Raw genomic sequence first — 23,078 nt, 5'->3', positions numbered from 1 at the left:
GATTGTCAGGAGGGACACGTAGATTGTCAGGAGGGACACGTAGATTGTCAGGAGGGACAAGTAGATTGTCAGGAGGGACACGTAGATTGTCATGAGGGACAAGTAGATTGTCAGGAGGGACACGTAGATTGTCAGGAGGGACACGTAGATTGTCAGGAGGGACACGTAGATTGTCAGGAGGGACAAGTAGATTGTCAGGAGGGACACGTAGATTGTCATGAGGGACACGTAGATTGTCAGGAGGGACAAGTAGATTGTCATGAGGGACAAGTAGATTGTCAGGAGGGACACGTAGATTGTCATGAGGGACAAGTAGATTGTCATGAGGGACAAGTAGATTGTCAGGAGGGACACGTAGATTGTCAGGAGGGACACGTAGATTGTCAGGAGGGACAAGTAGATTGGGCTTTAGTCCATGGACAAGTAGTTTTCTAAACACTTTGCACACCCCTACAGCCAGCATAAAATGTGCTGTTCTCATTGTGGGGAAGCCATGCTGTATACAGAACGTAGAAGCACTAGGTGTTTAGGTGTAAATAAATGTGTGGCATATTCTGGGTGTGAGGCCACATAATGTTTATATCAAACTATACATGTTTAGAGGATAAGGATGCTTCTGTAATTACCATTAGAATGCAGCTCAGATTTGAAGATCCGCATGCTGAATGCCCAGCCTCAGATTTTTCATGTAACTGAAAAAGCCTCTTGCTTAAAGTTTGCAAAAATGTATTTGATTTCCAAACATCTCCTTGAGCATTGCAGACAGAAGTTTACTTAAGACCACTTGACCCTTTGTTGTGATTATTAGAATCTACTTATATAGCAGGCATGTGACCTTATATTCATTTCCGCCTGAACGCAGATAGCAAAGTCTTATTCCAATTTCTATAGTCAGCCGGTAATTCGAAAATCAGTCCAGGGCTCATGCTGCCTGAAAAAAGGATGGACACAGGAATTCAGGATGACATTTGGCCTGTTTTCAGAGGCTTCTGTAAGCGTTATGGCTTCTTAGTAGATCTTTCTACGTTTTTATAGCGATGGGACACATTTCTGAAACCGTTTGCGGTTTAAACTCTGCATATGCTGACATCATTTGTGGGGAACAGCTGTACAAGTAAATGATTTGAGGATATAAGGGGCCCATTTGGTAGAAGCATGTCTACTTAGGCAAATTTGGGTATAATGGGACTTTCTACCATATATAAAAAGTGACTCTTAATGAGATTATGGTACAAATCCAAACAGTGTGAGAAGGCTTTGATGGAAGCAGCCTTTCCTTGAATCATTTGTCACATACTAGTTCTAGGACAGTGACGCTGAATCCGTTAATAGTCAGTGTCCCAGAAGACGTAGGGGAGTTATGAATCCATGGATTGCCTATTATTGCTGTTTTTGGTTCCATTGAGGAGATTTCTCCTCATGTCCTGTAGTGGTGACAAGCAGAACAGGAGGTTGGGCTACCTCCTTGCGAACCTGCACAGAATTTTATCTTTTGCTACATGTGCTCCAAGATGGAGACTCTCATAGGTTAGAGTTAGGACCGCACTACATAGAGGTTGACTTGGCGCGGCTGTGCGGCTTTAACATATTCTGCAGAAGGCGTGTATCTAAAACCTCTGTTTTTAACCTTAGCGGTTAGACATGTTTTTTTTTTGTATGCTGGCTGGCTGGTGAGTGTGCTGGGAAGCTTTTTGCTGTTTTACTGTAGTGGTGACAGGTACAGAAGTGGGGAAGGGTTCAGAGTTTTATTGTTGTATGCTTCTACCTATCCAGGTGGCACCCTTACCTCTTATTTCTTGTTCTGGTGTCATAAACCGCAATACAAATCTGACAAATATTCTAATCTTTAGACTCTACTTAAAACTAAGAAAGGGACCTGCGACCCGTCTTCACTATTGTCCGGTACCTGGGAATGATTTCACTTTCAGGAACCAGTAAAAGCCAGTTCTTTCATTTCTCTAACTTATCAAACTGGAATGCTTATTCCTATCAGTATGAATACCTCTGTGAACCCTAGTTGATGCCTCTTGATGCGATCATCTTCTTCATTGCACTGGTTTCTGTCAGTCCCTCCAGCGCTGGTGCCGGTCGCTGATCCACCTCAGACTCCTCGGGTCCCACGGTGTCTGACCGGCATGCGCGCTCCCGGCTGCCAGGCTGCATCCATTCAGTACAAGCACGTAAGCGTGTTTAGCATAGCACCATCCGTCCTGTTTCTCGGTTCACCGCTGACTTTAGGTCCGTAGTAGGTTGGTTCTGAGGAAGGAGGCGTGCAACTGAAATGCGTTAACCAGAGAAGTAAGGACCTAAGTCAGCGGTGAAGCGGAGCGGTTCGGCCGCACGGATTTGGCCGCGCGGATCCGCCGACATGAACAATCCCATACATTGCTATGGGGACCGCTCATGCCACCGCGCGGGTCCGTGCGATCCGAACCGCTCCCCGGCCAAACTGCTCCCTGCACTATTTTTCCCTTGCTGATCAGCACGTTTTTTAATGTTTTTATTGCGTTTCAACGCTGAAACGCAATTAAAAACTCCCGTAACCGCGCTGATCTGCAACCACCCTGGTGTGAATAGGCTCTTAGATCGGGCTCCCTTGTGTGTGTTTCTTTCTACTCGAGCAAGTCCTTGGGGGACTTGACCACACGACTGGCCGAACAAAATCACAAATCATTTGGCAGGTAATTGGTTTGGAAGGAAACATTACTATATCTTCTGGGGACATTCCCGTTTTAATGAAAGCTCCCCTTAAAGTGGTCCTACCATGTTTAGAAAAGATTGAGGAGAAAGGTTCCTGCAAAGGAAGAGCGTAAATACCCGGCTCTCTCCAGCAGCCCGTGTCTCCAACCGCCCCTCCAAACCAGCACTGCAGCCTTCATAAGATTCTTTCAAAATTCGAGTGTCAGATGTTTGTGTTCCCTACTCCCTACTGTGCTCTGTGGTTCCATCTTTCAACCCCTAGATCAATAGAGTGATGTTGGGGTCGGAGGCTGGAGCCACAGTGCGTGGTGGGCGATGCAGGCATCATACACTCCCAAAATCCCAATGATGGAGGCTGCAGTGCTATAGCAGAGGTCAGGTAGGAGTCAGTATAAACACTCTTCTTGTCAGTGACCTTTTTCTTTATCTTTTATAAACCTGACAGGGTTGCTTTAAAGTGCCATTGATGGAAGCTGTCATTACTGAACTGTGGGATCAAAGGGTCCCCCTTCATCAGGACTTGGTATGGTTGAATAAAGTGAGGACTGATTTCATTCAGAGGGATCCTGAGGGGTAATGAGTATGAAGGGGTTTCCTTTGAATCGCAGAAACTCATTGGCTTTCTATGATACAAGAGTCTGAATAAAACTAAACCTGGACTGTATGTTTTTGCCTCTTTCCACCTTGAACACCCAGTCCTTACTCAAGCAAAGAGCCGACCTTTGTCCACCACTGCAGGGAGAGCTGCCTATTCATTCCCTCTACACTGCTTTAGACTTTATTGAGACCAACTACTGCTTGAAAAGATTCAGCACCCCAAACCTTTCTTCTAGTTCCTGAAAAATACCAACGTCAGACACAGACAGGAATCTAGCAGAAGGAGGCCTGCTTATGGCAGCCCCATACTTCTCTTCTGACAGTCAGCTATCAAATGTGTGTAGTAACACAACAAAATGTCAGATCTGTGTATTCAATTAAAGTTGTGTAGTAATGAAAATCATGTCAGATCTGTGTTTTGTTTATTAAATGAAAGTTGTGTAGTAATGGAAATCATGTCAGATCTGTGCCCCATATTAAATTCAGTTCTCTTCTTTTAGAAAAATAAGTCCTTGCCTCTTCTGGTGACTTGGTTATGCAAGATTGAAACACACAACTTCCACCTATTGAGAAATCTGTCAGTAAACAGGATCTATTGCAGTAATCAAGTCTCACTGAGTAGCAGATACAACCAAGAAATGCTCAGTGCATAACTTCTAAATGGATTTCTTTCATGGTTTTGAACAGATTCAGCATAGTATGCATATGTTCATTTAAGCATAACATTTACTATACTCTTGACTTTTAGCAGAGGTTGTATGCTCATCTGTCTATACTAACTATTATCAACTATTATCAACCAGGTCTTCCAATTGATGAAAATGAGATTGTCCTGTCAGATTATCTGGAACTTGAAGAACTCCCAGATACAGACGAGCCACTTTACATCCTAGGAAAGCAATATGACATAAAAACAGGTAATCATTGTGAACTTTATATGTGTGTGTGTGTGCGTGTGTTTAGGGAGACTGGATATGTAACTGAAATGTTCTGTAATCAATTATTTCACACAAGAATCCTAGCTATGTACACTGAGTGGCCAGATTATTATGACCACCCCATCAGTACTTTGTTGGGCCGCCTTGTGACTCCACGAGATGTTGAAAGGTGATGTGAGGAATCTGACACTGCACTGTTGCCAGGGCCGGCCTTAGGCCTTTGTAATTCTGCTGTTTTGCTGATACTCGCTCCATGGCTCTGAGCGCCAACAATCAACCCACGTTCAAAGGCTGTTAAATCGCGTTGTTTACTCATATCTTCAGGGAAAAAAATCACTTGTACAGTCGTGGTAAACAACCTGCTTCCCTATTTATAATGGTAAATCTAGCAACTTCAGCGCGAAATTATAGCTAATTATAGCTAATTTGCCTACAAACGTCAGGTGGTCATAATAATCTGGCCACTCAGTGTATATCAATGCTTTGCCGAATTTCTTATCTGTGTTTGGCTTTTTTATTATTCTTTTCACGAATATACAATGTCGCAGCTACGTATCACATGAAAGAATTGCTCATCCCTGTGGCCCAGAGCCTCCTGAGCTGAGAGCTGCTGGTTTGTGCTGACAGCTTATTCTGATATTGTTAGCTTTTTTATTTTCTTTGAGCCCGAGGGTTTCTTAGTTTAAGATTTTGCTAATGATATATAAGTGTAGGCGTTTGTGTTGTATGTGACATGCGTTTAAAGCCATAGCAATAGCTGCTCTAAAATAATGTGCCGAGGCTCTTATCCTGTCTTTGGTGTGAAAACCCGTTCATGGAATCTTCTCTTGGTTGATGGTGATGTAATCCTTTGCAAATATTGTTTTCTAGTATAAACTTGTTTCTGCTTCTCTGAGGTCAGATTCTGCAATGGCTTTCCTTATAAGTCGTGCAGTTTAAACTTTACACATCTGTCCTACAGTTATTCTGAGAACTCTCTGACTTCATAAAATGCACTGTTTGTTGGCTGGAGCAGCATGGAACCTGCATTAGGAAGGATGTGTGTAAATGAAAATATTATTAAGGTTTGACCTAATATATAGCATATGATGTGACCTAAAGTTGGTTCTGTCCCCCCAGAAAAGTGTGATCTGCTTTTAGATGTTACCTCCAGACTGTGGTTTACATACAGAAAGAAATTTTCTCCTATCGGTAAGTCTTGCATTGCTTTTTTGTCCTACCCACCTCAGAAAGGGTAACTCAATCTAAAAACCTTTTAGATCCCCTTTTTTTGGTTACATCTAGATCATTGCTATGAGCTGAACTTACCCGGTCCCCTCTCTGGAGTACATGTTTTCCTATAGATAATTCAATGGGGAGCCAGTGATGCCAGAACAAGCAATATGTGGAAGTGCAGTCCAGACAGGGGAAATGGGGAGCTCAGCTCGCAGGGATATCCTGGGTGTCACCAGCACATATTGTGATGGGAAATGCTGGTTGGTTTCTTACTGTTTTCCTGTTTTTTAAATGTCCTGTTTTCATTGTGTGGTTATATAAACCTGTGTAAACCCCGCACCCTACCGCTATATAGCTTAGGACATATTATTTTGTTTGTTTTTAATAATTGCAAATTTTGCACTTTATATGAAACAAGGTGGAACAGGCCCATCGTCTGATGCTGGTTGGGGTTGTATGTTGAGATGTGGACAGATGATGCTAGCTCAAGCCTTAATTTGCCAGCATCTAGGCAGAGGTAAGTACTACCTCAACCTATACATTGTTCTATAGGAACAAATAGCTCTTGTATGATGTATAGTATATGATTCTACTATCAGTCCTCTACTTCATTAAAACTTATCTACACCCAAAAAAAATGATATATATTTCAGCTTTGATGTGGTCCTTAGGTATGGGAGTTTAGAAACATGGAGCAGCTCTACCCTCTTGTCTCCAATCCTGCTGCTTGAACCTCGGTGTCTGGTAAAGTTTCCACTGGAGCCTTCACTGAACAATAGGTTAAAAAAACAGCACTCGCAAGGGGATCTGTCCATCCAGTACTTTATTTGCAAAAAGGCATAACGGCAACAAACAAATACTTACATGTTTCAGCCCCCAAACTGGGCCTTAGTCGTAGCACGGAGCTGGACAGATCCCCTTGCGAGTGCCGTTTTTTTGACCTATGCCTTAGATGCGGTGGCTGCATTCGTTTTAACTTTTTTAGGCTAAGAACATTTTCACTAAGTACAGAAAATACTTGTTCTTACCAGAAATAAATTGTACTTGTCACTTCTGTGAGATGAAAAGAAAGTACAACACTCCGTATTGTTCTTGTTTACACTGCTAATCCCATCAATTCTCCATGTAATGTAGAGGAGCAAAGATAGATATTTGTAAAGTTCCGACCGTGTGACATCCATGGCTGCACCCATATAACCAGTGTTATTTGCAGGATTAGCAGTTGAAAAGGAAAAGCAGCTTGAAAAAAGAAATGTAATGCTGCACTACATCTAAGAACTGCTTACCTGCAATATTAGAGTTTTGTTTTGGATTTAACGAGTGACTTCCACAACATGAAAACACAGCGCATTGCTTCGTCAGTTTAATGATTTGTTTCAAGTACTCAGTATGCCTCATATAAATTGCATTACTCATCTGGGACCAGCAACATCCTTCTATTTTACAGCAGCAATAAATGATTTACTTTATAGATGGAAACACGACAGAATCAATATTCCAAATAAAAATAGTTACACTGCCATGACTCTGCTACAAAAAGCTTACTGTTCTGTTACAGAATAAAGAGGGGCAGATTAATAGAAATGGTGCCGCATACTTAGAACTGTTGGCTTGTATGCTCCCTGGCAGAACGTTAGCTCTGGCTGTTCCTATACTCGCTGGGGTTATGCAGGACCACTGCACTTAGCTCCTGCCTATTATACAGTTATACTATACAGATTAACTCATTTCCTAAAGGATATTTCCAGGAAAACTCAAATCCCCCATTTTTCTGGAATTCTCCCAAGTAGTAACACAGACAAGGCCCTGGCATAGCGGTTCGTCTTCTTTTATTGGGATCGTGGGCTGAAATTGCAGATTTTACCAGCAGCCTCACCTGCTAATGTCATTTTTGGTCTCCAGACTTCATATAATTGTAAACAATGCCAGGATGGCGGCCCCATTGTTTACATAGTTACATAGTTAGTCAGGTTGAAAAAAGACACAAGTCCATCGAGTCCAACCTATAGAGATACAAAGAAGGAAAAAAAAGAATAAGATTTACATTTAGTTACATGCTAGCCAAATTATAAAAAATTCGAAAGACTTCCATATGTTCTGGTATTCCCTTTTTTTTTTATTTCTTTGTCTAGAGTCTATGGACTTTTTCCATTTTTCATGCTAATTTTTGACATGCACCAGTGAAAAGTTCTTTATACTACTAAACACTTCCTAAGTCACATAATTGCTAAAGGCACAAACTCTGTAACTGCAAGGCCCTACAGTTCATAGGGTGGCAGCCATGGTTGTCACACAGGCTGGACTTCAAAAATGTCTTCCCTTTGTTTATTTCCATTCCATGGGGTATCAATAGGACTGGTAGTATACGCAATCCAGATAAGGTTCTATGTGCTGTATTTTCATCTCACAGGAATTGACGAGGACACTGCGTATCTGGCATGAGCTACAGGTGTTTTCTGTACTTATGTCATTAGCATGAAAAGTGAAAACGCATGTAGCCACCACATCTAAGGACTGGTACGCTGCAATAGATAATACATTTCTGTTTTGGGTTACACCACACTTTAATGAAGTAGGGTCACTAAACAATTCCTAAGCCACATAAATGCTAAAGGCATAGACTCTGTAACTGTAAAAGACCAACGATTGTATCCATCCCAATATACTCCTACAATTGTCCATAATGTTTCCAAAAACCGTGTATAAAATTCTTCCTAAAAGACTGAACTGTGCAGAGGCAATACATGACGAGTAGATCTATTCTTACCCAGATAGGCTCAGTGGTTAGCACTTCTGTCTTGCACCTCAGTTTGAGTCCTGGTCAGGAAACTATCTGCATGGAGTTTGCATGTTTTTAATGTACTTTCATAGGTTTCCCCCTGGTGCTCTGGTTTCACTTCCATTTTCTAAAGACATGCTGGTAGTGTAATTGGTCCCTGTCTAAATCGGCCCTAGTGTGTGTGTGTGTATGCAAGATAGGCATCTTTAGATTCTAAGCTCCATAAGGGCAGAGACTAATGTGGATGCACAGTTTGTATAGGGCTGCATGACTAGTCGGTACCCTGCACTGCAAGGGTTAAGTGCTCTTTTTCCATCTGCGGGTGAAAATAACCTGGGAGCTGGCTGGCTGCTAGACCGGTCCCTAATTTTGTCCCTAGACCAAAACGAGCACTTAACCCTTGCAGTGTGGGGGTAGCCCCACTGCAAGAGTTCAGAAGATTTCTTCTACAGGTTCTTCTTTAACAATTTAGCTCAAAGGTCAGTCTAACTGCCGTGTAGCCAGCTGCGGAAAGATGGTTCTTGCAGACAAATGTTACTTGAAAAATGGATCCATAGTAGTGGAAAGGTATTTTCCTTTGTTTATGTGTTATCTAATGATAATTCAATGGTCATATGTAATACACAGGTACATTTCCTGTATCTGGAAGCATCATTTAAGTCTTAGAAGGCACCATCCTGCAAAATACCAAATGAGAAAATGACATTCTAAAGCCGTCTCTGCCTTAACAATTTCAAATTAAACTGAAAGTATTCATATAGATGTATTCTGAAGTCACAAATGTGTAGAGGGCTTTGTATCATGTCTAGCTTCTACCAAATCTATAGCAGCCTCCTACCCCTGTCCATTAATAAGCAGGGACCATAATAGACCTCTGATGGTTCCGCAGTATGCTGCTAATGGAATCTCCACTCCATCTGACTGCCAGCACTGGGACTGAGGTGGGAAGATGAGTTTGAATACAGAACTGTGCTGACTAGTAAGCATTTTGGATTAATTCGGCTCAAGATCCACTGAAGGAAGAGGAGGTCATCCGAGTTCTCAATAGTGCTATTTGGAGTGTAGCTGAATAGGTTAAGCTTTTCTACACTGCAACTTGCAATAAAGTATGTAGCTTAAGAGTAAAAGACGGCTGGAGCTAGTCAAACAGGTATGTTTTGCTTTGTGACATTTCATTACTGAAAAGATATCACTCCCAGTCTTCAGCTGACTTTACTATGACGTGCATAGTAGATTTTCACTGTTGACCCTTTGTATTTCATTTCTTTCAGAATGGCGGTGGGAGAAACATAAAAAACAGCCAGGCGAATATTACCAGATCCTGCAGTGTTTTCTAGACAGGAAAAATAGCTGTTATTCCATTCATCAGATGGGTAAGAGTAGTTCATCAATGAATTTACATGGGACCTAGAGCTAAACATAAAACCTAAGATAAGCTATTTTGTGCAAAAAACAGAATGTAAATGTAATCTATAAATTAATTTGCTATAAAGTCCAACATTTCCATAAAAAGTCCTGATTTGCCCCACATTCATGTTATCCAGATATTTCAAACACCTTCTCTAAAGTGCTCCCAAAATTCACACTATCTATGCTTACAAGTGATACCAATGTGATCACCGGCTACTACTCGCCATATTGTGCAGAATGGAATCCATGTAATAGTCTCCATTTATCATACACAGGGTTCCCCTAATATTACTCCTGTTATGCCCATTCAAAAAATATTTTACAAATCCTTTGTTTATGTGTCTCTACGAAGTATAGCAGCTTTGTGTTGTTCCGTTTACTGTGTGTTTTTAGATCTCTCCAAAAAAAAGGTGAAACAAATGTTGCATGTAAGTAATTATGCTGCGGCTAAGTTCATTATTGCTTTTATCGTTCCTTACAAAAGGCAACTCTTTGTATGTTATTTTACTTTATCTCAGTTCAATAAACCACATAGTACTGTAGAAATAAAAGTTGTACTTTCACATCAATCATAACTCTCTATTTCTCCTTATTCTTGGGTGAAAAATCAGCACAGATGGGCGTCGGAGAAGGAAAGTCTATAGGTGAATGGTATGGGCCAAATACAGTGGCTCAGGTTTTAAAGTAAGTATTTACTTATTAGCTCACTCTCTTCCTGTAACTAAACGACTTGTGGGCTTGTGTATGAAAGTGTGCAAGTATGAAAATGGCTAGTGGAGAGGAGAGTGGAGCAGCGTATAGGTATGTATCGGAGGGAGAGGTGATTAGTGCATTTCTGTGTACTGGGGAGGGAGAGGTGAGCAGTGCATGTCTATGTACTGGGGAGGGAGAGGTGAGCAGTGCATGTCTATGTACTGGGGAGGGAGAGGTGAGCAGTGCATGTCTATGTACTGGGGAGGGAGAGGTGAGCAGTGCATGTCTATGTACTGGGGAGGGAGAGGTGAGCAGTTTGTGTCTGTGTATCTGTAAAAGAATAGTTAACAGTAGGCCCTGTGTGCCCGGGAGTGGGGAGCCTAGGCATTATACAACTATTGAATGTTTATCAATGAATGGTATGTGGACAGCTGAAGTTAAATCCACAAAACAGGCAGGGGGCATACAAACGTGCTTACATATAAAGCAGTAGAAAACCCGATAATGGGAATGGCCCATTTAATCTAATGCAAGCTATTGTTGTAATCTGCAGACTAGCATAGATCCAATGTATAGGTCCTATGAGCCTCATGTACAAAATACTGCAGGAAGATGAAGTGCATTTCCCATAGTAACCAAGCAGATTTCATTATAATGTTTCTAGTGCAGAGTTGAAAATGAATATTCATTGCTGTGAACTACACCTGGACTTGCTGTTGCTTCCAAATGTTCTTAGTGTTATAAACACAACAATGAGACTAATCATTTCCTCATATTTCCAGGAAACTTGCTTTATTTGATGAATGGAATTCATTCGCCGTTTATGTTTCAATGGATAACACTGTGGTCATTGAAGATATAAGTGAGTTGTGCTTTTTCTTCTTCCCAGTTTATTATAATCTGCTAATACTGAATGTTCGTTATACATCACCTTCGAGCATCTGGTCACTCAGTGGGGGGAATCTCGGCTATGAGGAATGTTATGCAGGTCGGAGGGGCTTTTCGTGTCATTGCATTTTTTTTGTCTCCTATTAGGTGTATTCTTTTTTAAACTTATTTTTTTGCTATAAATATAATGTGAAATGTATTTAGCAGCCGTGTTAATACCACCACTGGAAGGAGTCCTATCTATTGCCGGCGATGTATAAAATAGGTGAGGCCTGATTGTGTGAGAACTGCTGTCATAAAGAGTGGATGGCCCCCTCTAACCACCAGGACTAACTGCAGGACCTCTGTCCATGTGTCCAGCTTTCTTTCTAAAGGAGACCTGTACTGAAAGAAATATGGAGGCTGCCATTTCTGACATATAAATGGAAATTGCCCAGCTGTCTCTGGCCTCAGTACTCTGAATTACTGACCCAAAACAAGCATTATGTAACTGGAATGAGTTAGGTGTGGTAATATGAAAGTATTGACGCTGCGTGATCTTTGAGAGCCCAGCAACTTGCATTTTAAGACGAGAGCCAGGAACAGCAGCTTCCATATTTGTGTACTTTTTAGGTGGGTGCACTAATCTTAGGCATGCCTGCCTTGACCTCTAAAGGTTAGGGAATAAACCCTCACCTGATTATTTGGTACTGTGCTTTGGTTCCTTGTCAGCTTGTGAGCTGATGTAAGCGCCACAAACTGGGAGTGTCACACAGGGAAATCCATAGCTGTTCATAGGCATCCTTGGGGAAGATGGAGGCCACACTTATCATTGGTGACACAGAGGATGCACACATAGAGCTATCATAGAGTGACATGACTTTGAGGGCCCAATTCATTCTTGTGTTTTTATGAAATGGAGCAAGGGTGGAGGAGAGGTTAATGGCTGCCCTAGGAGTTATCTTCATTCTGATTGCTATTGATGAATGTTGTTTTCATAAATGAATCTTTGCCTGTTAACTGACAAACTACAGAATATTACAATCTATAAAGTCACAATAGACTGAGGTGTTCATGAAGCAATGACATTATGAAAATCAGTTTTGCAAAGTAAAGCTGTGAGGTTATGTATGGGAGTTACAACTACAGGCAGTCAGCCTGATCCTGGCATGATTACCTTTGAGTCACTGACCTGCAACATGCATGCAGCTAATATAGTCTGAAAGGTCTGACCTCTCATCCTGAATACTTCCTTCAGGTCAGCAACTTACTTGGCAATGAAACCAGGATTGGGGTGACAGCCCCAGTGCCTACACATTTAGGGCTCATTCCCTTGGTATGTACGCCCATGCAGAGACCTGCTCCCGGGAGGGACAGGTGCTGCATGTAGTTGCGTGTAACAGCCTGTACCTATATGTGGCTGCAAGTGACTACATGCCGGCCTGAACTGGCACATGCATGCAGATCCAGATGCCTGCACTTAGACGCAGACAGTGTGTGTCCTAGTACAGGCTCCCGGACCTGCACTGATGTGTAGTTTCAGGCTGGTGTGTATGCGTGTGACTGTGTCCTCCCATAGGGGAGGCACAGGCTGCTGCATTATAAAGGAGGATGCCGAGGGTCAGTCCACAAGCAAGAGCAGAGAGGAGAGAGGTAAGTGCTAACCGCCAGGGGAGCTGGGATCTTCTGGTTGCTGTGTGGCATGTCCTGCACAAGGCCCAGTGCTACTTTATACTATACATAGTCCAGTTAGTGAATGTATTACATTTATGTATGTAGTAGGTTTCTTGTTTCTTCATAACTGTACATAAAATTCATATTGTCATCTCAGAGTATCTTGTGTAACAATACAAGGCTTAGTGTCCTTATAAGATTATTATACTGACCACACGTATTTCTTTTTAATGTAATGTACCCTGTGTGCTGTATGCAATACATATCTACTGATGAATGTTTATATGTTCTTGCAGGGAAAATGTGCCGCTATCACCCTCACAATTGGAGCACAGCACAAAGCAGTTCTCATACTCACCAAAGTGCTTGGAGCAGATGTAGAGACACTTCAGAGCAGAGCTCAGCATGGAGGCCACTTCTGCTCATTGTCCCTCTGCGCCTAGGGATCAACCAGATTAATCCCGTGTATATAGATGCTTTTAAAGTAAGTTTTACCTTGTTAAATCTAGGTCAACAGGGACTGGTCACTGAGAGGTACCCTTTTAACAAGTACTGCAATTGCATTTATTGTACATAATGGGGTTGATTTACTAAAGGAGAATAGGGCATAATCACTTTGCAAAGGTTAGGGAATGAGGTGACTCAGGGATGACTTCAATCATCATATTGTGGAAGCAAAAACCCTGTTTTTTTATTCTCCTTGCATATGATTGGGTATATGGATTGGATAGATTTTAATATAACATGACTATGCTATGTTTTATCCCACTTTAAAGAAATTCTGTCACTTAAAAAAAAAAAAAAGCGAGTCTCTGGTACAAAGTGCAGGCACCTAGAGGTGCACATAACTGCACATTTCAGTGCCCCTGCTTTGCACACCCAGCCCCATATAATCCTACTGGGCCAACACTATTATAGGCTGCCTTACTGGTCAGTAGAAAATATGTGGCAGGTAGGGGAGAGAGTGAGCAAACTTTAAAACAACAAATTGACACTACAAGGAATTGCCAAAACTTTGCCCTATCAACATGTGGTGGCAGCATTTTATATCTGTTGGCATCTCTGCCATTTTAAAGTGAATCAGTGCTAAACCTTGTAAACTGAAACCTGGGCTTATTCACCCCGACGTTTGCACCACAATGCACAGCCACCTGTGTTTGTTAGCAGTCACAGTGCTACACTGTTTATTGATGCCTGTTATGTTCTATGGGCATGTTATGACCCGCTGCGCTGAAAAAAACAAAAAACAGTACCACGTGCGGTACAGTGCCCATCTGTGACAAGGAAAATTGTCTTGTCTTGCGTTTGGGGCTGCGCTAGCTGTTTTTTTTAGGGTAGTCGGTGTTAATCCTGGAATTCCGTATTCTGCAGAGTCCACATTTAGCAGACATAGATCTCAGGGGCCCCTTACTGCCTCTTGTTTCCCCCTCTTGGATGGCCTCATAGGTAGAGGAGACAGTGGACCCCTATAGCAGATGAAACAGTTGCTGTGTGTTGTTCAGCTGTGCATTAAGCTGCCTCTCTGAACTTCAGTGTCTCCAGGCCCCTATATTTGCCTAAATAGTGTCTAGGTATTGTCCACCTATGTGGCTACCCAGAAGTTAGCATATGGTAGTGTTGGAATGGAAAAGTAAACATTGCAAAAGAATTAATAGGCACTTATCTTTTCTTTTCATTACAGGAATGTTTTAAAATGGCTCAGTCATTAGGAGCTTTAGGAGGGAAACCAAACAATGCCTATTATTTCATAGGTTTTTCAGGTAAGCTTGTTCTCCTGCACTGATGGCTCTGTGCTCTCTCAACATTCTGTCACCCATTCAGCTGGAGTTCTGAGGTTGCCTACCCCTGATATAGTGGGTTTGTATATATTTTGAACATGTGTTTCCTTCACTACCCTGATGCTAAGTAAATGCCTTTTGCTTCTATGTATGGAGGAGAATGTGACTTACTTCATGTGACTGCTTTGTCACAGGGGAGTCCATAGCCCTGTGTAAGGACCAATTCAAGGGACACTTGGTTTACACAGGGTTTTCCCTTACCTCCTGGCAGTTGGGGAGCAAAAGGAAAGTAAGTATACACAGCTGGGGAGGACTGTATTAAGATGAACCTGTTGCTTTGCTCTGCATGGGAAAAGCGCAGATGCATTTTAAAGCTAAACAGATTGGACTGTCAAGGTTTTTGTGTGTTGGTGTCCCACAGACAGTCCTTTATACAGGGGGCACAGAACTTTCCCTTCTGGCCTGCATGGACTGTCAGTAGGGAGCACTGCCAATATTAGGTTCCTGCATGTAACATACACATTGCTGCTTATGTTTGGGTCTGACATTATTTATTATTATTAATTATATAGAGATTCTTTATTCATAGAATTCTTCACTGTTTCTTTGTAAAGGGGATGAGCTCATTTACCTGGATCCCCACACAACGCAGACCTTTGTGGAGACAGAAGACACAGGGACAGTGCAGGACCAGACATATCACTGCCAAAAAAATCCTAACAGGATGAAGATTTTGAATCTGGACCCCTCTGTGGCATTGGTATGTAGTAACCCCATTTCAATGATGCATTGTATTCTATATGAAGTGTTCCTGCACATTGGATCTCCATCATTCATAATTCTAGATTGATACATTGGATCTCCATCATTCATAATTCTAGATTGATGCATTGGATCTCCATCATTCATAATTCTAGATTGATGCACGCAGGGACTAATACCTCAGAATTAGAATGCCAACTGAGCAGACTACAACCTGGTCTAGGTTTTGCCCTTTTTCCTGGTAATGTTTTACCACATAAGTTGAGTTTGTTACAGGTTCCATTGTAAAGACCTTTATAGTACAATAAAACTATAGTCCTTTTTATATTTTGTATACATGTGAGACATCAGATTCGTGTAATGTAGCTTATTATTGACTGTTAATGTTTAAAACAAGTCTGCTTATATATGTAGTTTGTAAATATCTACCATAATATTTGCAGGCTCTGCTTCTTGCTTAGTAACATTGCACAGTGGTTGTGCCTTGCTTATACCCTTACTGCAAATCTGTCAGTCAGTGTCTTTCTTATTGAAAATAGTTAATAGTAGAGATAGATAGATATATATTAATTAGCGTTAATCTCTAATGAAGTGGAATACATTTTTGTGTAGGACATTATCTAGAAATTGGCTACAAATGTAGACACGAATCAGGTTGCCTCTCACTTAGTAAAGTATACGCCCCAGTTTTTCTGTGTATTTGGGACCCCTGCGCCTGTAATCCTGGGTATCCTACTGCAACAGATTTACACATGTCTGTGACAGTTTTATCACTGTAGACTAGACAGATTTGTACTGTAAACAGTTGCACAGTCTAGAAACGGTCAGGCTCATGTTTTCATTATGTTCCAGTGGTACCTTATAGCAGCTGAGGGAGGCTGAGCTGATTTGTGACTCATGCTGTAACCTTGTAGTAAATCTGTCTTGGATCTGTCTCACTGCTTCTCTTCATTATTGCCTTGCTGTGTGACAGAATTGATAAATATCCCCTATGCTGTTCCTGGTAACCTGAGGCCATGTGATCCTTGCCAAGGCTTTAAGTCATATGACACAGCACAAGAGCGGATTACTGTTCAATTCATGTGTTTTGGTAATGCTGACATGTTTCCTATTGATTTGTATAAAGTATAAATGTTAAAGGCCAGCGGTCTGTGAAGGTTCTCATTTATCCAGGTCATGGTATATCTGTAAAAATATAAGTCAAGGCAACTGGACTTGCTGTTTTTTTTCTTGAAGACGTTTCACTGGTCAAATCTGACCAGCTGGTTGGATGACCAGTGAAACGTCTTCAAGAAACAAATACAGCAAGTCCAGTTGCCTTGACTCATTTTTTTTACAGATAATTAAAGGCCAATTGCACGTTTCTGACCAGGTTTCATGTTACCCCCATATTTCAGGTGTAACATGAAACATGGTGACATGGTCAGATCACAATCCTCCCACCCCTCTTACCTGAGAAGCAGGGTTCTTCTTCCTGCTGTTTGAATTCAGTGCAGCTGTGCTGGGCTCCAACCACATAGTCACGTCATTCTTTGACAGATCCGGTGAAAAGATCTGTGAATGGAGAAACTATTCTGTATGTCCCATCAACCACCATCAGACATAGGGACTTGTATTTTTTTGTAATGTAATAGAATTGGGGTGACATCACTGCACTTGTACTCCATTGACACTTCCTTGACACCTCCCGTCCTTGTTACTGCATGTCCATACCTAGGTACGGATATGGATGGGAGGAACAGTCTGCAGGAGCCAGAGCATTGCACCTATGATGTACTGATCACACTTGCAATGCTTTACTACAAAAAAAATAATCTATGCATTTTTTTCCTTTTATGAAGAGGTGAGCATGTATTACTTTTCTGCAATAGGATTTCTCTTTAATAACAGTTTCTTGTTGTATTTGAGGAAGAAGACAGACAAGAACACCGCGTTTTACACTGCTTAGTGCACTGGAGTGAGGCCTTTACTGTGTGCTGTATTTCTCATTCATTACTACTTTGTGTTTGCTCTCCTCAGGGATTCTTTTGCAAAGAAGAAGCAGATTTTGACAATTGGTGTAAAACTGTGGAAAAGGTAGGTCCAGCAAGTCTTTTTCAGTATGACATCATCAGTGGCAGAGGGGTGCTGATACTGCAAGCCAGTGACTACCATTCTATATTTATCAAGTTACAGTTTTTCAGGAAAACCTTTGATGTCAGTGAGATGACCCACCCATGGAATCTTTATACCCCTAAATGACAAGTGTGGTGACATCTGAGATCCCCCCCCCCCCCCCCCCCCTCAGTCTATCAGTGTGCTGCAGCCATTACAATTGGTCCTATGTTCCTAGCTGGAGTCTTAATTCTTTTACCTGACAGAAAAAAAACATTTCTATGGCTCCCTAGTCACATGGTCTCCAGCTACTAATCAGTCTATTATTTGTGACCCGCTACGACCCCGCCCCCTTTCCTGTGCACATATATCATTTAAAGTGTATTTCCACTTTTGCAGCCAAATTGGGAAAACACCTTTTTTTATATTTGTTACAAGTTCCCATTCACATTGCATAACTTTAAAATAATATTTAAAAGATGTTGCTAACCTTTTTATTTGCTGAAACATCCTATAAACATCTTACGTAGCTTACCCCTTCTATGTACTATAAGGGAGGGGGACAGGGACCCGTACACCAGTGTCATTTTGGTCAAAAAGGTTTGTTTTCGGAACGTTTGTTCTAAGGGGGCAGGATGGAAAATGTTTCTTCTTTCTTAACGAACGGAAGTCTAACCGTGAATGTGATTTTCATGTAGAAAAAATGATACATATTATATTGTACTTGTGCTAGGCACAAAAAGAAACCTGTTATTACGTCTGGGATTTTATTCAATGGCAGGTCTGGATGCATTTTAAGGGCTTTTGAATTAAATGAGTTGACTCGATAGGAAGATCAAATGTTCTGATGAACAATTTCAAATGACCGTTCAAACAAAGTTCTTGCAGTGAAAAGCCAGCTTAAATGTCTCTATAGTGCAGGGGTAAGCAAACTCCGACCCTTCAGCTGTGGTGAAACTACAGATCCCATCATGTATTTGCTTCTTGGCTGTCAAGAGTCTTGCAATGCCTAGTGGGATTTGTAGTTGCACCATAGCTGCGGGCTGGAGTTTGTCTACACCTGCTAAAGCCGTGGTTCTCAACTGGTGGGTCGTGACCCAAAAGTGGGGAGCAACCACGTGTTCAGTGGGTCACCGTGTGCCTTCCACTTCGCTAGATGAGAAGCTCTTCAGCCTCCCCCTAGCACAGCACTGTCAGTGTTGAGCAGCCATTCATAATATGCTGCCCGTCACCGAGTGTCAGCTTGAGGTGGGATGGGCTGGGGGTATGGCCGCCAGGGAGCTCCATCTATACATGCATTGCTTTCAGCTCCCTCGTCAGCCCTGTGGAGGTGCCTGGACAGGAGTGACACATTCTGGCTCCCGAAATCAAGAGATCTCGCTGCACTCCTTACCGAACAGAAAAGACCCGTATGGCCGGATGGCACCGTGATAGAATCAGAAAGAGAAATAACGTCACCAGCACTCCAAAGTATAATAAAGCAATAGTCCATTTATTGGCACATTGCCATTCAACTGCAAGCGCTTTCTCAGAGGGTCCTGAAAAAATGAGAAAAAGGCATTTTGTTTTGATATGTGTATGTGAGATTGTGTCTGTGGTTGTGTGTCTCAGTGTCTTTGATGGCCGGTTCACACTATTACAATGCGCTAATTGCACAGTTCCACGCAATTATCGCACTGTACCACGCAATCGCACCTACCTTGTGTTCTGGTGCGGAAGGTGCAGTATGTTGCCATTCATTTAAGTGGCACCCCAAACACACCTCCTGCCCACAGTTTCATTGCCTGCACCAGAATGCGCAGTAATGCAATGTCGTGCGTTCCAGTGCGCTGTGACTTGGGCCGCACCTTAATGACCAAGGACAAATGTGGGTTCTGAGGTTACACCGGTTGAGACACACTGTGATAAAGTGTAATGTTCAGCAAGTAATTGTAAACAATACAAGCTGCCTGAAGAGCCTTTAGTATAATCTTGCTTCACAGAAACAACTAGGAAGGTGAGAAATATTTAGTAAAAACGTATTTTTAGGTACTTTACATGAATGGGAACACGTAACAAACATATAGTGGGAGTTTCTTACATTTTACTGCAAAAGTGACAATACTAACTATAAAAATGTAGCTGTACATCTTAGTTGTTACTATTATGCTTTACTTACAAGGGGGTTGTTTTGTTTCTTGTAGGAGTATACAGTATACGGAGCAGCTTCCCTTTGCTGTGTTTCTTTGATTTATTTTCTTTCTTTTTGATACTATTTGTTTGATTTGTATCGAGCTCAGAGTATTGTGTGTTTGATACATTTAAAGCATACAAAGAAACATTTAAAACGCATTAACATACAATGATAAAATAGTAACCAATAAACTGATCACGTTCATATATATACCTAAAAGCTTTATAAAGGCTGCAATGAGGATTTAAGGGGAATTTAAAGTCATTTCAGTGAAATTGTTAGATACATACAATGTAAAAAAAAAGTCTTGATGTAAATCAATATGTTATGATTTCAACGATTCTGTGAGTAGATTTGAATGATTAATCTACATAGAGGAGCCATATTCCTGAGTACATACACTATGTAGGCTTTGCTTTGTACATTACACAGTGGTTATTCTACTGCTTTTTCTCTCAATACAAGTTTTGTTGACTCATTAAAAGCAACGCACTTGCTGTGTGGCTGTGATCTTAGACCCAGAGCTTCTTCAAGTGGATAATCTACACATCTGTGTATTTATAAATAGTAGTAATGGACGTATAGAGGAGCAAGCATTTGAAACATGATAAAACATTGCAATAAAAACTGAAATGACGTGTACAATTAAAGCGCACCATATGTTTCCTGTAATACGCTGAAATCTCACCTGCCATACCTCTAGCAATAAACCGTTTCCAGTTATTGTGGGCGCTCCTTTCTCTTCTGTTATGAGAACATGAAAGGAAGCTGCCTTATGTTCAGATTGCAGTGACGATAAGGAAATGATTTAGCTGCCTTAATAAAGCATCTTTGTGATCTTTTCTCAGCCTTGAATAACTATATTTTGCATGAGACTGGGGCACTCACTTAATACTTAGGAGCTGGATAACCCCAAGGAACATACTAGGTAAAATGTTTACTTCCAGTAGCTGGAAGAAATAAAGGGGGCCATTATAAACATTTAAAGAGGATCAAAATGATATAAATATATATGTATTATACAAATGTAAGGATGTCATTAAGTTATCTTTGGAAAAAAGAAAAATACTTGCTCATTGCTCATTGAACAAGCAGGGATATAGAAGAAGTGATTGCGGCTGGATTCACACAGTTGCGATGTGGTAATGCATGTTTTGTGCAATGGTGTGCTGTGTTGGCATTCATTCTGAATGGCATCTCTAGCACTTTTCACAATGCACGTGCTTTGCATCACGCCACACTGCATGCTAACACACTACTATGTGTTGTGGTGCCCTTTTTGGTGCTTTAGGACGCCCATTCAAGGGATAATGCACTTTATAGCACCACAAAGATGTAAATAGGCTCCGGCACTTTGTCTGTGCTGCCAAGTTTAGCAGAGATGGGACCCATGCAGTGTGCCAAGCACAAGTGCGTAGAAGCCCCTAAAGAGGAGGTGCGCTGCTTATTCCCATTGTACTTCTTGTTACCCATCAAAGTGGACTGTGATACACTTTTTTTCCTCATACTGGCTTCACTCTTCTCTGCACTTTGATGCTTGGATGAGAATTAACAATTAGGGCTACAAATTAGTTTTTGTTTTATTGATTTAAACTGTAAATTTTGTTTTATGTTTTTGAATGAGGTGTCTTTTCATTGGCAGGAGATATTAAAGCAGCAGAGTTTACGGATGTTTGAACTGGCACCAAAGCACCCTCCTCACTGGCCTCCTTTTATACCACCAACAAAACCAGAGGTGACCACTACAGGCGCAGGTTGGTAAAGGAATTCATTGATGAAATGACATTACATTTTCACTATTTACCAATTTCTGCATATCAGTAATAAGAACGTTGCAGTCATCTGTATCTTCGATTATCGTTCATTGTATCCATATCATTATTTCTTGGTTGGTGGGAGTTCAACTTTGGTTTAATAGCGGCTGGATGCTCATTGGCTGGGAAGTCGGCTTTCCAGCCAATCAGCATGGAGCTGGCTTACCGGCCAATCAAGAATCCGGGAGGTGGGTAATTACTCACTGCCCGGCTTCCTGATTGGCGAAGAAACCGGCTCGACGCTGATTGGCCAGGAAACCGGCATCCCAGCCAATCAAGCCAGCCAAACAACATGGAGCCAGCTTCCTGGTCAATCAGGAAGCTGGGCGGCATGTTGTTACCCACCGACCGGCTTTCTGAATGCCCGGGAAGCCGGCTCCATGCCAGCAGAAGCACCAGTATCGGTACTCAGTATTGGCGAGTACCAAAATCAAAAAATCGGTACTCGTACTTGAGGCTGAAAAGCCGGTATCTGTGCAGCCCTAGTTTTTATAGTTGTTGATAGAAAGGGCAAGGGTTAGTTTCTGTCAGGTTTGTATTGCTCTTTAGGCGCTCATTGGGTAGATTTTTCTTAACTGCTTGTCCTGATGGCCACTGTCACTCCATATGCCCGTCTGCATTTCTAGGCAAAGTTCCACTTTAAGAAAAACAAATGTTTCCTGCTAAGAATGAAATGAATATGACATGTTGTATTGTTTCCATCTCTTTGTTTCATATCTGTTATTTGTTTGTCTCACAATAGAGCTTATTGAATCTACTGATAAACTCTTTGATGTGGAGGAAGAGTTTGAGATCCTCACAGTATGATGGGGTCTCGTTGTCCGTGCTGCCGTTGGACTACACACAGATGCAAGTTTACTGGAAAGTGCCTCCATCAGAGCAGAGAACATAGCACAGTGCTGGGAGCCGCTGGCTATTGACAGGAAATTCTGCACTGGATATTCATTTTAAGAGAGATATTCCTTCATTGCATCCTCCTGGTTCTGGGATGGCCAACAGTGTTTACAGTCTCCCTCTGGGTTTCTAAAGGATTTGAAATATTGTCACTGAGCGAAGACACTGCGGGCCCCTGTATTTCACAGTATTCACGTAGCAGACAAAGGGTTAACTATCTTTTTTTTTTGTGTGCAATGCCCTAACTGGCACCATTTTTATACACTTCCGTGCTGGAAAAGTCTGTAGGGTCTGTAAGACGTTTAGCAATTCTTTGGAATTGTGTGTGACTGACTTTTCCTGCTGAGGGTATTGGCTTTATTAATGGCGTACCTTCTGTGGTGAGGCTGCAGATATATTGGTGTTTTCCTGGCCAGCACTCTGTAACATATTTCGATGTTGGTTCGTCTGACAAGCGTCTAAACGTCCCTTGTTTTTGCCCAGTTGGTAAGTGGTCTTTTTACAGCGTTGCAGTTTGTATAACTTGCTGACAATCAATTGCTCCAACTGTCACTTACACCAACCCACAGCAATATGATCGCTTTTACGAGGTCAGCCATTTTGTGTGCAACTCGTCCAGATACACCTGATGCCTTTTTTTTCTTCCGTTTAGAAGCAGAAGAGGCAGAAATGAAAGTAGCGTCTTCTTTT

General features: G+C 41.7%; 1 protein-coding gene across 3 annotated transcripts in view; it reads left to right on the top strand.

Moving 5' to 3' along the window:
• The window catches only part of ATG4A (autophagy related 4A cysteine peptidase), a 28,057-nt gene extending 5,343 nt beyond the window's left edge, over positions 1-22,714 (top strand). Inside the window, exons 1-13 of one of the 3 annotated variants that reach the window (XM_018558665.1) lie at positions 3,167-3,202; positions 4,124-4,214; positions 5,355-5,426; positions 5,869-5,967; positions 9,501-9,602; positions 10,251-10,323; positions 11,115-11,194; positions 13,170-13,357; positions 14,555-14,633; positions 15,266-15,411; positions 17,433-17,489; positions 21,323-21,434; positions 22,237-22,714. In XM_018558665.1, coding sequence (XP_018414167.1) covers positions 3,167-3,202; positions 4,124-4,214; positions 5,355-5,426; positions 5,869-5,967; positions 9,501-9,602; positions 10,251-10,323; positions 11,115-11,194; positions 13,170-13,357; positions 14,555-14,633; positions 15,266-15,411; positions 17,433-17,489; positions 21,323-21,434; positions 22,237-22,301 — 1,200 coding nt within the window. In that variant the 3' untranslated portion in view covers positions 22,302-22,714. Of the gene's footprint in view, positions 1-3,166; positions 3,203-4,100; positions 4,215-5,354; positions 5,427-5,868; positions 5,968-9,500; positions 9,603-10,250; positions 10,324-11,114; positions 11,195-13,169; positions 13,358-14,554; positions 14,634-15,265; positions 15,412-17,432; positions 17,490-21,322; positions 21,435-22,236 lie in introns of those variants that run through there. The other 2 variants (XM_018558663.1, XM_018558666.1) reach the window with 2 other exon arrangements.
• Positions 22,715-23,078: the final 364 nt, after the last annotated feature.

The sequence above is a fragment of the Nanorana parkeri genome, unplaced genomic scaffold, assembly GCF_000935625.1.
Source record: "Nanorana parkeri isolate BGI_ZX_2015 unplaced genomic scaffold, ASM93562v1 scaffold352, whole genome shotgun sequence".
Classification (NCBI taxonomy): Eukaryota; Metazoa; Chordata; class Amphibia; order Anura; family Dicroglossidae; genus Nanorana; species Nanorana parkeri.
The sequence above is the reverse complement of the archived record's forward strand: the minus strand, read 5'-3'. Positions and strand labels throughout refer to the sequence as shown.